The 15,063-nt window shown below is 38.9% G+C and overlaps 1 protein-coding gene across 1 annotated transcript in view; it reads right to left on the reverse strand.

Moving 5' to 3' along the window:
- The window catches only part of RSRC1 (arginine and serine rich coiled-coil 1), a 202,775-nt gene that overhangs the window by 134,867 nt on the left and 52,845 nt on the right, over positions 1-15,063 (reverse strand). Inside the window, exon 5 of the mRNA XM_072142927.1 lies at positions 951-987. Within this exon, the coding sequence (XP_071999028.1) occupies positions 951-987 (37 nt within the window). The remainder of the gene's footprint in view (positions 1-950; positions 988-15,063) is intronic.

Raw genomic sequence — 15,063 nt, forward strand, 5'->3', positions numbered from 1 at the left:
TTACTCTTGGTTTTCTAAATCTCTGCTTGCTGACATTCAACAGGAAGCTTCATCGTTTACTTCCTGTGGATAAAAACTGATCTCAAGTCACGTGACGTCACACAGGTGTACAGCTCGTTAGTATCACAGAGTAATCAGAGCTGAGTGATATAACAAGCCATGACCTGTGTGACATCACATGACAAGGGACCACAGTCTTCCTACTGTATGACAGCAAACAGACATCTACAAAACAGTGATGAATTTACAGATGAAATTACAGAATTTCTCAATACACAAACAATATCAACCTTTTTGCTGAAAAGTTGCAGCACTTTGTTTCCTTAGGAGTATTCAATAAGACAGGCATGTCAACCGAGAAAGGGGCGTAACTTGGGGGGTGCAGAGGGTGCGGTCGCACCCGGGCCCAAGAGGTTTAGGGGGCCTATGGTGTCACTTTCCCATATGAGAAGACTATTACTATAAACCATACATTATAGTCGGAGCCTGGCACAGACTTCTAGTTACGCCACTGAACAGAGATATATTAGATCCTTATAATATAAAGTCAAAAACACCCATCTTGTCTCTAGTCATATTATTTATGCATGCAATATGTGTGTAGAGTACATTTGTTCCCTTCAGATACTGCCGTGCCAAAATTCTACAGCAAAACATTTTTTTTTCTTATTGCTGATAATTAAAACAATCATCAATCCAATCATTGTGTTTCCGCTTTCATTTCATCTGTACATCAAAATAAAAAAGGTAATTTAAAAAAAAAATTAATATTCCCTTGAGATGATAAACTAAATGAAAGAGTAAGTCCCATCACATAATAATGGTAAGCGAACCCTTAGGGAAATCGTTGACTTTCTCAATTCAAGGTATTCATAGCTCATTGAAAAGTGTTCATTTGGAATGCAGATATCAAAGATGATGCAAATGTTCAAGAGAAATGTAGAACTTACCAGATGTTCTAATCCAGCTTTGATGTTTACCGAATCCCTGAAAGAGAAGAACAAAAGTTCTAAATACCTGCTAAATCCTTGTCCAACACAATTTATTCACAATCGCCCACAGCTCCCAGACGTTCAAATATTGACCAGTGTTGTATGCAGTTATCTGAAGTAGCACAATGGTATAAAACATTCATAATATTACAGCTAAAACAAGACGACAATAAGAAGGGCCAAGTTAAATCTATTTAATAAGGCTGATAAAGGTTAAAGTGAACCTGTCATCAGCAATGTAATGTTTAGCTCTTGACAGGTTCCAATAGGTTCCAAATAATCTTAAAAATGCCTTTGTTGGCATTCTGAATCAGTTTAGTACTTTATAATAGTTTATTTCACATTACCTGGCTTTCTGCCTCTAGTGTGTGGTGCGTCCCTGGGGAGGGGCAGCTACTGCCTGTGAGTGCCTGTTTCCTCATGCATTCTTTCTCTACTCTGCACCATCCCCCTCCCTCCCCTGCCTGCTCAATGCACATGACAAGAAGTGGGGTGGGGTGAGGGAGCTGGATGAGTTTGGAGGAGAAAAGACCAACACAGGCTAGGCTGCACCTGCCACCTCCCTGGGGACTCACATGCCACATGCTGCTGGCAGGGAGCCAGGCAATGTGAAATAAAGTTTTATAAACTACTGGGATGATTTGAAATGCTTTATTAAAACCAGCATATCATAATCTTTTGGGACCGGTTACCAACTAAAAATTACATTCCTACTGAAAGGTTTGTTTGACATTACTGGATAATAAATTTAAACTGTCTTTTTCTGTATATGATAGGATGAATCAGACAAAGTACCATTGGGGGTCTGAAAAATAATAGTAAAAGTTCACATGCCCCCCACCCCCACCCCCCTGTTTCCCTAGGCATAAATACAGAGCCCACAAGAAAACAGCGCAAATGTGCTTTTTCGCCAATTTCACATTTGGATTTTTTTTCCCCCCCAATTCCTAGTACACAGAATTAAATATTAAATACTGTCACTTGAAGGTACAATTTGTTAAATAGAAAATAAGCCCTAACACAGCTCTGGACATGAAAAATAAAAAGTTAGCACATGTTTGAAGATTGGGAGCAAAAATTAGATAAAAAAAAAAAAAAAAAGGTAAAAGGGCCAAGTTGTTAAGGGGTTAATGTCAATACAAACATAATTTCGAGTGAGGGGATGTTTTTTTACTTCGAGTATATACAGGCCTATGTGTTTGTACATGATGTAGCACTTTTTACTAGTCTGTTGCAAGTATATGTTGTATTTTTCTATAGTACATTCTCTGGGGATCAATCTCGTCCAATTGATTCTGAAAGGGAGGATTCTATAAAAGAAGAAAAAGGGTCTGAAATTAGGCTATGGGCAAGAGTAAAATGGATTCTGAGAAGCTTATACAATCCAGATAATACAGAGAAATTCCTTTAATTTGAAGCAGTAGAAACCTAAAAAGAAGCAAAACTAAGCGGTACAGAACTTTTGTTTAATGTCATAATTTGTGACCCGTAACAACATAAAACCAAGCAATTACAACCCCTCCTCCTTGTGTAATGAGCTTTGGGTAGTGTAAGAAGGTTTTCTTCTTCTCTGGGATACCTCAGAATACACATTATTTCATCAGACACCTTCTTGGCTCTGAAATGACAAATTATGTGACTAAAGCAAATCAATCAAGAAGAAAACCTTCTGATGGTATAACAATGTGCCATACCAAGCGGCTTTTGATAGTGAAATACCAGCAATTAGCTGTAAATATTTGTGTTGAGCACTGTCAGCACAGCAAGAAAAGCCGGGGATGTAATGTAAATGGTTTATGTCTAAGGGTTTCAAGCTATTTATTTTTGTACATTCATAGCTTATCACAAGGTGCCGCACATATTCAAGGAGCTTTTCTTGTTTCCCCGAATGGAATATATTTGGTACTAGATCAACAATTACCTAATACATGAAGTGATTGGCACCATAATGATTAAAATAAACTTTTATGCCATGAGGCTCACACTTCAGTTCTCATTCCACAGGAAAGAATTAGGAATAGGGATAGAACCAGCAGAAACTTTATGTTACCAAAAAGCAACGGGTAGAGAAGATTCTTCTATTTCCTCTGAAATGTTACCCCTTTAACTCACTCAAGACAAATATTTGTTGCAAATGTAACTATTGAAGTTGCTTAAATGTGGGGGTCGATAGTAACTAAAAAAAACTTACGCTGAATTTATAAACTTAGGCTAGAAGCACACAACCATGGTCTGCCCATGAATCATCAAGGACTGGACTCCGACCAACATAGTGATAAATGCACGGAGTCCCTTCTTCCCTGCTAAACAGGAGCGCCAAAATGGTTACATCATGGTTACAATTTGGCAATGCTGTTGCGTGAGGACACTAGTGAGTGCATATATCATACATCACTATGATGGTTGGACTCCAGTCCTCCGTGGTCAGTCCATGAAATCTGACCAGCACACGGCCTGTGTTTCACCATGATCCTCTGCTTCCAGGCTTCAATTGAGGTTTCCCCTCTGGAAATACAGTAAAGAAGATCAATCAGCTCCCGTCACACATTCCATAATTAAACAAAGTACCTCCTATAATACAACAAATATGGAGCAGAGTTTACTAGAACTTTTGGTTCTGTTCTCATACTCCGAAGAAATTTATGAATAAAGGGAACCTGTCAAAACTATTTTAGCATATTAAACTGCCCTCTCAGTAGAGACATCATAGTATCAGGAAATCAATATTTATATGTAAATGAGCCCTAACTAGACCGAGGGGCCATTCTGTATTTTACCTGGTCATGTATCATGGCCTAGAAATGCAACCTTTAAGTTTGAGTCACCATCTCCCACTCCTTCCAGCTCATCCCAACTCTCCACATTCTACATTCTTCCTTTATTTCTGACTTCAGGAAAACCAGTGCGCATTTGCCCGCCCCCTCCTTAACCGCTGCTCGGTTTCTCAATGCGTTCCACTTGGCAGTACATGTGACATTTAAGAGGCAGTGCATACTTCCCGATCAGGAATAGGAAGGGAGATTAGAGGTGCTTCGGCACATGTCTAAGACTTTTTGGAGGGTCGGGAGTGATGTGAGGAGGAGAGGACTTTTGCTCTGATGGTGAAAGCATGTCTAGGTAAAGTACAGAACTGTCGCCATGACTAGTTAAGGCTCTTTTACATATAAAGTTTTTGACTTAACTTTCGCAGCAACTTTATGCTTAGTGCTGCACTAACCCAAAATAAGCAATTCTCTAATTTACACCCATAGGTTATCTGCAGCTGTCAGATAGCAGGGGTGTTACCTTGTCCCCCGGGTGTCTTTGGTTGGTTGGTTGCCCTAGGAATCCATAGTTAGATGGAGGAGAGGAGGGTGGGTGGATGTTGTTGGGAGGGGTTACTAGCACATGCACGCTCAATGATGTAAAAGCTCCAGGCCCTGCAGTGATGTCATAAGCATGTGACTAATCACATGCTTCAGGTCATCCAATTACATACCAGGAATGGTGTTTTAGAAAGTTTGAATATAGTAGAAATATAGGCTCTCAATCAGTTCTAATGAATGGCATCAGATTCTGCACACACAGCAGTGTATAGACAGTGCAACCTCTTTGAGTAGATGTCTTTGCACAGGAGAGTGGTGGTCTGCAGATAGGAGGCAGCTTCCATAGAGTATAAAGGCAAGTGGTCTTCTGGAAAGGTGTGCTTGTGTGTGTCTATATACATTATATATACATACATACTGTGATACTGCCATGTGTTCATCTTCTTATTCCTATGCAAGTGTATTATAGTGTAGTTGGACATGTTTTAATATATCTTTTTCTTTGTGGTATTACTGCATGATGCAGAGCTCCAGTGCTCTGCCTCTTTGCTGCCTTGCTCTGTACTAGATCTCTGTACAAGCAGTAACACTGATTCTGTGTCCTCATTTGCTGAGATGTTTGTGCACGTTCATGTGAATATCCTGAGTGCTATTGGCATCACTGCCCTTAGCTGATGCAGCAACCAGGAAGTCCTGCCCATTTCAGGAAAAGCTGAGAGTATTTTACAGATACCCTCATATAACTATTAGCCCTATATCTCAGGATAGGAAGACGCCAGAAGCGTGATAAAGGTATTGTTAGAATTGTTGACAAAAGCTCTCTCCAACTGTATTTTGTCAAGTAACTTTACGGTTATGCTTTACCAGTACTGACAGTACCAACCCATTTATTGACACACAGCTTTGACAATGAGAATTTTTAGAAGGTAACAGGGGATCACTACATCTAGATCTGAGAAAAGATGCTCTAAACTTGATGTTTTGTGGGGAAAAAAGGATGTAGTAAAACAATCACAGCTGAGGTGGTAAAATGTTGTCTTTAGACCACATATAAGTTGAAAAGAATAGATATCAACCCTCTATCATATTAGCTCCCTATAGCTTCATTCTAGACATTCCAACCGTGAATTCTAACTTATCAACTCTCTGCTCGTAATAAAAGGAGTGAAGTGGATACTTTAGACCAGGCCCATGGAGAACATAAGATGATATTAGTTTCATCTTTCCAAAAATGTTAATGCAAAAACAAAAAGTTTTGTTGAACTTAAAGGAAAAAAAAAAGATTTGAATATTCAGCTTCAATGTTGACATGTGGCTAGAGTAAAGTGTAAAGCTTCAGGTCACTATCCTTACAGAACGCTCAAATCCTAACTATCATTTACTTGTTCTTCCACAGCCGCACAAATAGGAACCATTCCTAATAAAATACATTGTCAATTAAGACAACTTCTTGTTAGAGAAGTTGTCTCTTGACAGCATCGTCAGTCCTAGAATTAAAACTGAAAAGATTTCGTGTGTGTGTGGGGGGTGATCCAGGTCAAGAATGTTTGCCAACAGGTCATTATTTTCAAGGGTTTAAGCACAAGGCTGCTGAAAAGCAGATGAGAATCCATTAACAAGGAAAAGGAATTGAGCCGTCCATTATCTAGACAGAGATGAAGTCCTGAGCATTTATTGAGACATTTAAGTGCAACCTTCTTAATGAAGCTAATTTACTAGAGAGAGGGAAAGGCTTTCTATCACTAGTAGATAACTCCCTGATGCAGTGTCTGGATGTTATTTAGTGGTCTGTGCGCTGCGCTGTCCCCTGTCACGACTTTATCAATATTTGTACAACTTTGCCTCTCCGCTGAAAGCAGCCCTAATTCAATTACAGGCCTCAGAACTGATAACATGGTCCTGAAGTGCAGAACGGGAAGAGATTATTGGCAAATGAATAAAGATTTGTATCGAGAAAACACATACGAGCACTGCAGGTCTCTCTCTTTTTTTTTTAATCATCCTCTGTTTTAAATCTTCAGGGATCGGCGAGTTTCCCTTCCGCTCATAGTGAATATCGATTTTTGAATTAGACTGCAATATTAAATAATTAATATAGTGGCGATGATTGATGCTTTGCATTAGTTGAATATTAGGTTATCAATCAAAATCCACTTGGTTTAATGTAATAATATTGAGAAAGTGACATGGAATGTTCCTGCGATTTGCAGTTGAAGCAACACAGGGAGCAGTATGGAGGTGTAACATGAAGCTGCCCAACGGTAGATGCTGTGGTCACAGGAGTTTACAGGAATAATAAGAAAGAAAAGACACCTTTATTTACAACCACTAGCATGCTGAAGACACAAGTGTTAATAAAAAAACTTTTTTACAAATTGAAAAAATGTAAATTTTTATAATGGGTTTACAGATTTTTTTGATAAGTAAACAGAAATAATATTTTTGCAGTGCAGGTGACCCTATTCTTTAATATAATTTTTAATGTACTAATGAATATTAAATAATATATGAAGCAGCTTTGCAAAAAATGAAAAATTTTACCATCCCTTTCTTGTGTTCTCCTATGCAACCCTTCAATTTTAGTCATTATCTTTCACAAGAAGAAAGAGATTAAGGAATTTGGAGGAAAAAAAATTGCACAACTAATACTAGTGGTGGAGCAATGTTTCTAATGACAGTGCCTTGTATCATTCTTCTTTTATTACTACTTGAAAAGCATTAAAGAGGTCGTGCCACTGTTCCCAAGAATGGGGATCCCGTTCTCCCTAAATGAGAAATCCTAACGCTACACTGAATACTATGGGAGTTGTCAGAAAATGCTAATTCACAGTGCTTGACTATTTCCAACATTCCCATATACAGTGAATAGGAGTCCGCTATCATGACCAGTTGGGGTAAAGCAGTCAGAAAAATACCCACAGGATAGGGGATTTTAACTGTGTAAAGCGGGGGGTACATCCTGCCACTGGCCAATCAGTATTACAACCAGATGTCAAATTATCTAAGAGAAAAAAAGAGCTCTAGGAAAAGAGGTTCCAGAATACTATGTTCTATACAAGCAGATAAAAGTCAATTTCTTTTTAAGGAAAAGTTATTTTCTCCCTTTCATTTTAGATGCACTGGAACAAAAAGGCGAAATTGTCTGTAGTTTTAAATGGGAACTACATTAATATCAACTTGCACTTGGGTTTCTATGGTATAGAATAGGGTATCTATTATACATAGTTACAAACTAACACTTGTAATATGTATTACACCACATTCAGAAAGAAACAGTAAACGGCCATGAGAAACCTCCTGCAGTATTCAATACACAACCAGCACCGAAGACCACAAAAAGTCACCAAATTAATCCTCTGCGTTCCAACAAAAGAAAGTGCTCATTACAATGTAGTAGAATTACAAAGGGCGAAGCCAAGTAGTAGTCACTCTTCTCTTTCTGATGAGAAGACCTGACAAGAAGTCCTGAAATAACAAGTAAATAAAACAGGAAGGAGGAAGCATGATAAGAACTCAAAAACAAGAGCCATCCACAGGCCCCTTCTCACCAAGAGCTACCTAATGTCACCGGAAATATACACCCTGTGCAGAAAGCAAATGTCACAATTCAAAGGGTCGAATAAAATGATATGTTTTATGTGTGTTAAAGTTATTTCCATTGTACAAAAATATTTATGATCCAAACACAACGAAAATGATTACACACTGTACAGATCCATTGTTAAGCCTTAGCAATGTAAAAATCCAGCCTTGGCATACATACTAAATTGTACAGTATTACAAACTAATGTTATTTGTTCTAAGCGACATGTTATAAGGAGGTCTTTTGTTACCTCTTTTAAGGTAAAAGGGTTTTAAGAGAATGCACTGTACAGGGTGTTCTCGCTGTGCAGGCCAATTGTAGGGGAAAAAAAATTGATATGAATCAGGCTTTTAACTCTAAAGAAGACAAACTTTGTTTATATAGGAGTTGTCAAGAATATAAAAAAAATGAAATATATATGTCTGGGAGGGTGCTTAAAAATAATAAACCACTTGTACTCACCTCCTCCGGTGCTCCCGTTCTCCAGCGACACTAACTGTCAATGCCTGGTCTCCATTTGTATATAGGCCGGTGGTGCTGTCCCGAGCACTTCATGCCTGCTATAGCTTGAAACTAATGCTGTAGCAGACATGCGGCAGTGGTCGGGATGGCAAACTTAGCCTGCAAACAGACAGAGACCCAGCAGTGACGGGTGGTGCTGCTGGAGAACAGGAGCACCACAAGTGGAGAGTGTAAGTAGTTTATTATATTCCTAGCCCCCCTCCTAAACTCATAAAGCATTTTTTAAATCCTGGACATCCCCTTAAATGAAAAAAATACAACAGAAAATCCCTTAAAAATGTATGTGTATTCAGGTTTTAAAACACTTATATTATATGTAACATGCACATAGAATTGTATAAATGTTATTACAAGGAGCTACAAAAACTGGTATTTTCTCAACATTACCCATATGTAATATGTATACATCCAGATATTTAGTAACTATGGAATATATGCAAACCTTTCATGAGTTCCCAGTAACATGAATGCTACATTATGTTCAGAATAACTCTAGTTCTACAAATGAAGGTATAAAGGCAGATGGTGAGACATCTCTGCAGAGAACAAAAAGAAAAGCCATCTCCTTACATCTCCCACCTACACGTCCCTATCTACAATTCCATCTATCGTGTCCCATTGCTCAGACATAAGCTCTAACCACAAAGTTTGCTCTCATTGGACATGCAGTTGAATAAGAACCTAGACCCAATCTCCTCCCAATTACAAGTATACCTTCACAAATAAAGCCCCATTCTGGCAGAAACAAAAGAATTCTCAACAATTTACTCATATTTTTTTTTTTTCTTCAAAATATCGAATATTAAAAACTTCCACACAAAGAATAAACTCCTGGAGAAAAGATGCAAATAAAATGAGCACCATTATCCTTTGTTTTTTATTTGCTAGTGTTAGACTAAGGAGGGACAAAAGCGTGGAACACAGCATCTGTCATATCAGAATATAAAAAGATGATCCTGGCACCAAATGAAAAAGCTCTAATTCATTTGCAAATCACTGCCTGCCACTTCTTTTTCAATCTGGAGGTAACTGTCAAGAGTTAACTAGATAATCACTTTCAATTCTGCCTTCAATGCTATATTACGCTGTTATTCCATTCAGCAGAGCTGTTCTTTAGGGCACTGGATGAATGCTTTTCATTTCTAACTCACACAAAAAGTTGCCAAAAAAAAGAGGAAAGAGGAAAATCCACGGGGCTTAAGGAAGAAATCCCTTTATGGGCATTTATCTGCCGGCACTTGCTTTTAGGCAAAATTAGATATTTGGATACATCTGTGTCCATTCTTCCTCTACTCCTTGAGGCCTGCAGTCTGTTGTGGCAAAATAAGAAGCATTTGATACAAGAAAACAATGCAAGGGCCTTAACCCAGGAGATGCCAAAGCTCGCACCATTGGACTAGCTGTGATACATATTAAATCTACCTTCACAAAGTTACATTGCAGCGTAGAATAATCAATGCTTAGTCTTGTAGCTAAGAGCTAGCCATTGAGGATATTGTAAAGTTTCAGCAGATTACCAGGTTTCAAAGTTTGCTACTTTAAATTTGCAAGATTATTTTGATGTACAACATTCAACAAGTGTAAGATAACAATGCCAGCAGAATAAAAAAAAAAACTAGCAATATTTCATTGATGTGTCAATGTCTGCAGTGGATATGCAGCAAAAAAAAAAATGTGAATTTTGCATTCGTAATTAATAAGATTTTCCGCATTGGAAGGGGGCTGGAATGGATTTGCATGTAAATTTGTGACATTTGTCAGACTGCACTTGATAAACCCGGGGTACCATAAGTTGTCCGACATGAACAGTGAAGTAAATTGGAAAAAGTTGCAAAAAAGGTGCAACAGCCTCAATTTTGAGACATTTTAAAGACAGAGAAATAACGTAGCTGCAATAATGCATCCTGCGAATATCTCTTAAAATGAGTCCTAGAAAAAAAATCTTTATAGCTGAAGAGAACCAGTTACCAGGTTGTGGGCCCCTATACCACAAGCATGGATAATCCACTGCAAGCTCAGCCCTATACATCCCTCTGTTGAGCTAAAAACTTCTAACTTGTCGAAGAGTGCCAGACTAAATTCCAGCGGTTGTAGCCCAAAAGCATTGCACCCTTGAAGACATAAACAGAACCACATTAAAAGATAATCATTTGAAGTTTGGACCCCTTCTACCTACTGCAAGTCTCACCATATAGCGTCGTATCGTGGCTTTATTTCTAGGAAAAAATATCTACACAAGTGCACACCTGCATTGGGCAGGTTGAGTCCCCCCTTCCACTATTAAAGGGGTTCTCCAGTGACAGACAAGTAAACCTGATGGTCTAACTTGCTGATCAGTCAGGGTATCAGCAATGGGGCTCCCCTTGAATCAAGAGAACTGGGGTCTGTTGTACCCCTGAGATCAATTGAGCAGCCAGTTGTGCATGCACAAGCTACTCTTTTCATCTCTATGGCGCTGACTGAGATAGCCGAGCATGACTGAGATAGCCAAGTATGTACTATTTATCATTGTGGCGCTACATTCGGCAATATCTGTCAGCAACCCAGAGATGAATATAGCAGCCGGCATATGCACAAACGGCTCCACTCTTCAACTAGGGGTACATTTTTATTATCCGTGGGGGTTCCAATCACTGAGAAACCCACCAATCTGCAGGTTAGCCCCTATCCACAAGAGGGGGATAGGAGTTTGTCACTGGAGAACCCCTTTAAACAGCTGAAAGAATAGCACAACTTTTGTTATCCCAAAATTAATAACGGGCCAATGGGAAACTGAAGACCTTAAACTTCTTTTTTGCTCTCTTAAAACGGAGCGTGTAATGAAATGCCCTGAGGAAGGTGTGGGGGAGTTTATTATAAATGAAACTATTTTATTTAAAGCAACACGGACTCCTAGAGTCATCACTAAAAAAAAAAAAATTGCATGGCTCTTAAGAGAGCTTTTCTAACATTCAAATAAGTTTATTTCTTTTATTATTAATGATGATTGTCATATTAATGTTCACAAGTCTTAATAAGTCTTTTGCATATTGAGAAGACTCTTCAGTCTCTGCTCTTGTGAAGGCTGAAGTCATTCTTCACCTTGCTAAGCTTATGTTTTTAGAATGTAAAGTACAAAAAGACAAAATTAGCCCATAGCATGTTTTCTACTAGAAAAAAAACCCCTAAGACTTGGGCTGATTCAGCTGTGCTACGGCCGCTGAGCCAAAGCTAATAGGAGCTCATCTGAATAATCAATATGACAACCTTATTTTTTAGACGCAAACAGGATTGATACAGTAAGGTGTCTCGCTGCCACATCACAGTCATGGCCTCTTTTAACCCCTAATTAGATTTAGGCGATTATCCGTACACTTCTTTACAAGTGCACAGCTCGGATAAGGGGTGACAAAAGCTATATGCTGCTTAATTCAGCCTCCATAGATTGCAGGTTATACAGCCGGATAGAACAATTGGTATTCATATTGTCTATGGTTCCGCGATACGCCAGTGTGTGGACATTGTGGGAGCAAGACATACCCTGGAGCACTGGAGGGGATTCTTAACCACAATGAAAGACATGGCACGTTCATTAAAGGAGGCCTTTTTTTATCTGCCTTCATTTACCCCTCGACCTGCATAGTGTGTGTGTGTAAACTAAGAGTTTGAGATTCCCGGGATAATGGTTGTTACTGGGTATCATTTATTAAATACAAATATCCAGAATTAGTAAGAACAGCAGCATAAATCATGTACAAGAGACAACAAAATACCTACAAGTAACAAGATGCCATCTCTACAATGATGTTATAGAGTGCGGAATCATATCCCAAACCTCATGGATTATTTAGATGATGGTTAAACAGTTATCCAATGCCCACTAAAGTCATTAAACACAATAATCCCAGGTTCCTAGTCGTGTAAAACAGGACATATCCCTGTTAATGATTCATGTCTGTATTAAAGTTTCATAGGCCTTAAAGTAAAAGTTTGCATATTGATCTCTGAAACTAAATCTTGATGCATCCGATTCATAACACAGACTGGTAACATTTTATCTACAGATCACAAATAGATTCTTAAAAATATTTGCATCTTTTGTTTCAGCAACCATCAATGCTTAGGCTCCATGTACACAACCATGTCCTCTTCCGGGCCATAACCCGGATGAGCAGGCGGTGCGGGGAGGGGAGACTGCTCCACACCCCTCCCCTCTTTATAGTATAAAAGTTGCTTTTAATGAGAGATAATATTTTACCCACATGCTCAATGTACAAAACCTAAGTGAAATCCAAGTATTTTTTCAATGAGAATATTTTGACATGAAACTACTAAATAGTAAATGTATTAATAAATGAAAAAAAAAAAAAAAGATTGTAGTGGTCAGGTGCCATAACTGCAGGCGCCTTTCCTTCTTTGCACTCCCTTCTAAACAATAGATTGTTATAGGGGCTGGGCTTATGCCCCCCGCGATAAGATATTGATGGGATATATATTGAGGATATAAAATCATTGACAACCCCTTTAAATATCTATACGCACAGCCAGTCATAAGGGTGGAGTTTGAGTTAGTAATAGATTATATATTAATATGCTGGCTGATAGGATAATGCTTCTAATTATACACCAGATTTAAAGGGACAAAAGATATAAAATCATATAAAATCATTGACAACCCCTTTAAATATCTATACGCACAGCCAGTCATAAGGGTGGAGTTTGAGTTAGTAATAGATTATATATTAATATGCTGGCTGATAGGATAATGCTTCTAATTATACACCAGATTTAAAGGGACAAAAGAAATCCATTTCACAGACAAGCAAACATTCAAACAGCACTTGCTACATTCTCGGACAGCTATTGATCAGCCGACTGGTGGAATTATTGGCATGGCTTGAGGCATCTGTAGCAGCAGTGTTCTGCACATCATCAGCCAATCAATGGGTTCCTATGGGGTTTACTACAGGCAAAGACTGTTTGTTAAGGAAAGACTTGTTCCTACAATACATAAAGTTATATTTAAAGAATAATAATATTGTATAAAGTTAAAATATTTAACCCTGTACATACCATCTACTAAATGCCAGGCCACTTTTTGTCAAGCTGTTAACAAAATCAATAACTTCTGGTGAAAGGCTGCAGTTACAAAATTTACATAACGGCTGGATACATAGTGCTCACAGATGACTACCACAAGGTTTAGTGATGTCACTAGTTACTCATGAATATACTGACAATAACTACGCCAATGTCTAGCGAGAACTAAGGAACATGAAGTAAACATACAAAGAATAGGGGTAATATGAGAAATAGTAGACGACATCAGGAGTTCCCTATGGCTCTTTATTTCCATCCTGCTTTGCCTACAACATGCCCATGAACATGTGCTGGTCCATTGTTTGTTGAGGTCCAATGACATGCAGATGACAAGAGCAACAGCAATCGCCTCACACACAGGGCCAAGGTAAGCATAGCCGTGTGTGTGTGAGCCGATAAAAGTACATCAGATCGCTTGCTATCCGTTGAATTAACATATAACACATGGTAAAAAACTGAAGTTGTGAGCACTTGGCAGAAGGAATGCTCCTTGAAAACGCATCAGATAATGGTCCTCGTCACCAATGAAGGATCCCATTTTTGCCCATGTCTCCTTGAAATGGACTATGAATCCAATGGATAGTAAGTGCTATGCTGATGTCCAACAACGACTGCGTATTTAAAACTATTGGATGCTATATTCACATCAATTGCCCCTCCTTCTACGGGAACCACCTCTGAAACCCTTACGATTCATTATGTTTTAACACACATGGTCACCGCAGACTAATCTGCCTGCGTCTTAGACGGCACCTAAGCAGTTGGCAGGGGAGGATTGGCCTCTCTCATTGACTTTTATTGCCGCATGGGGACCATCATCCAATGATCCTACTCTAATGTTCTGTACCTCTAGGTACAGGTATACTTTTACACCTCTAGTGATAATGATACTCTTGCCTACTACTTAAATCCATTTATGCCCCTTTGTAGGCCCATGTTAGTAAGAGTGGGGTAGTGACCAGGATTCCCTTGCCTCAGGGGACTTTGATTTATATAGCAGTGATGGCGAACCTTTTAGCGAGCAAGTGCCCAAACTGCAACCGTTAACCCCCTTATTTATTCATGAGGTGCCAATCAAAAATTAAAGCAGCAACTTATTGCTCCATGTTCTTCAACACTTTCAATCATATTGGCCTCCTGAGGACAGCAACTTAGTAGAAATAAAAATTTGCATAATTTTAGTTTCTTTTCAGTGTCCCTCTGTACACAAAGAATCATGGGGCCAGCAGGAGGTCTTCCAAAGATAATTCAGCCCTGTCTACTCATTCTCCGTCTTCCTACATGTAGCAAAGTAAGTATCAGTTTAATATATGACTGAAAGCAGCATCTTTTAAGTCGCTTGGAACTGCAGGAAGATTCTTTGAGTCCTATGTGGTCCTGTGATGGCCGTGTGCCCGCAGAAAGGGCTCTGAGTGCCGCCTCTGGCACCCGTGCCATAGGTTCGCCACCACTGACATAGAATGTCGATGTGTGGTCGGGGATGGAGCCTGTGGCTGTGGGACATGGACATTACATTCGATTTTGTAAGGATGTATCCATTTACCTGTATATGCTATTTTGTACCTGATGTCTCTCACTTCCT

This window comes from Engystomops pustulosus, chromosome 3, assembly GCF_040894005.1.
Source record: "Engystomops pustulosus chromosome 3, aEngPut4.maternal, whole genome shotgun sequence".
Classification (NCBI taxonomy): Eukaryota; Metazoa; Chordata; class Amphibia; order Anura; family Leptodactylidae; genus Engystomops; species Engystomops pustulosus.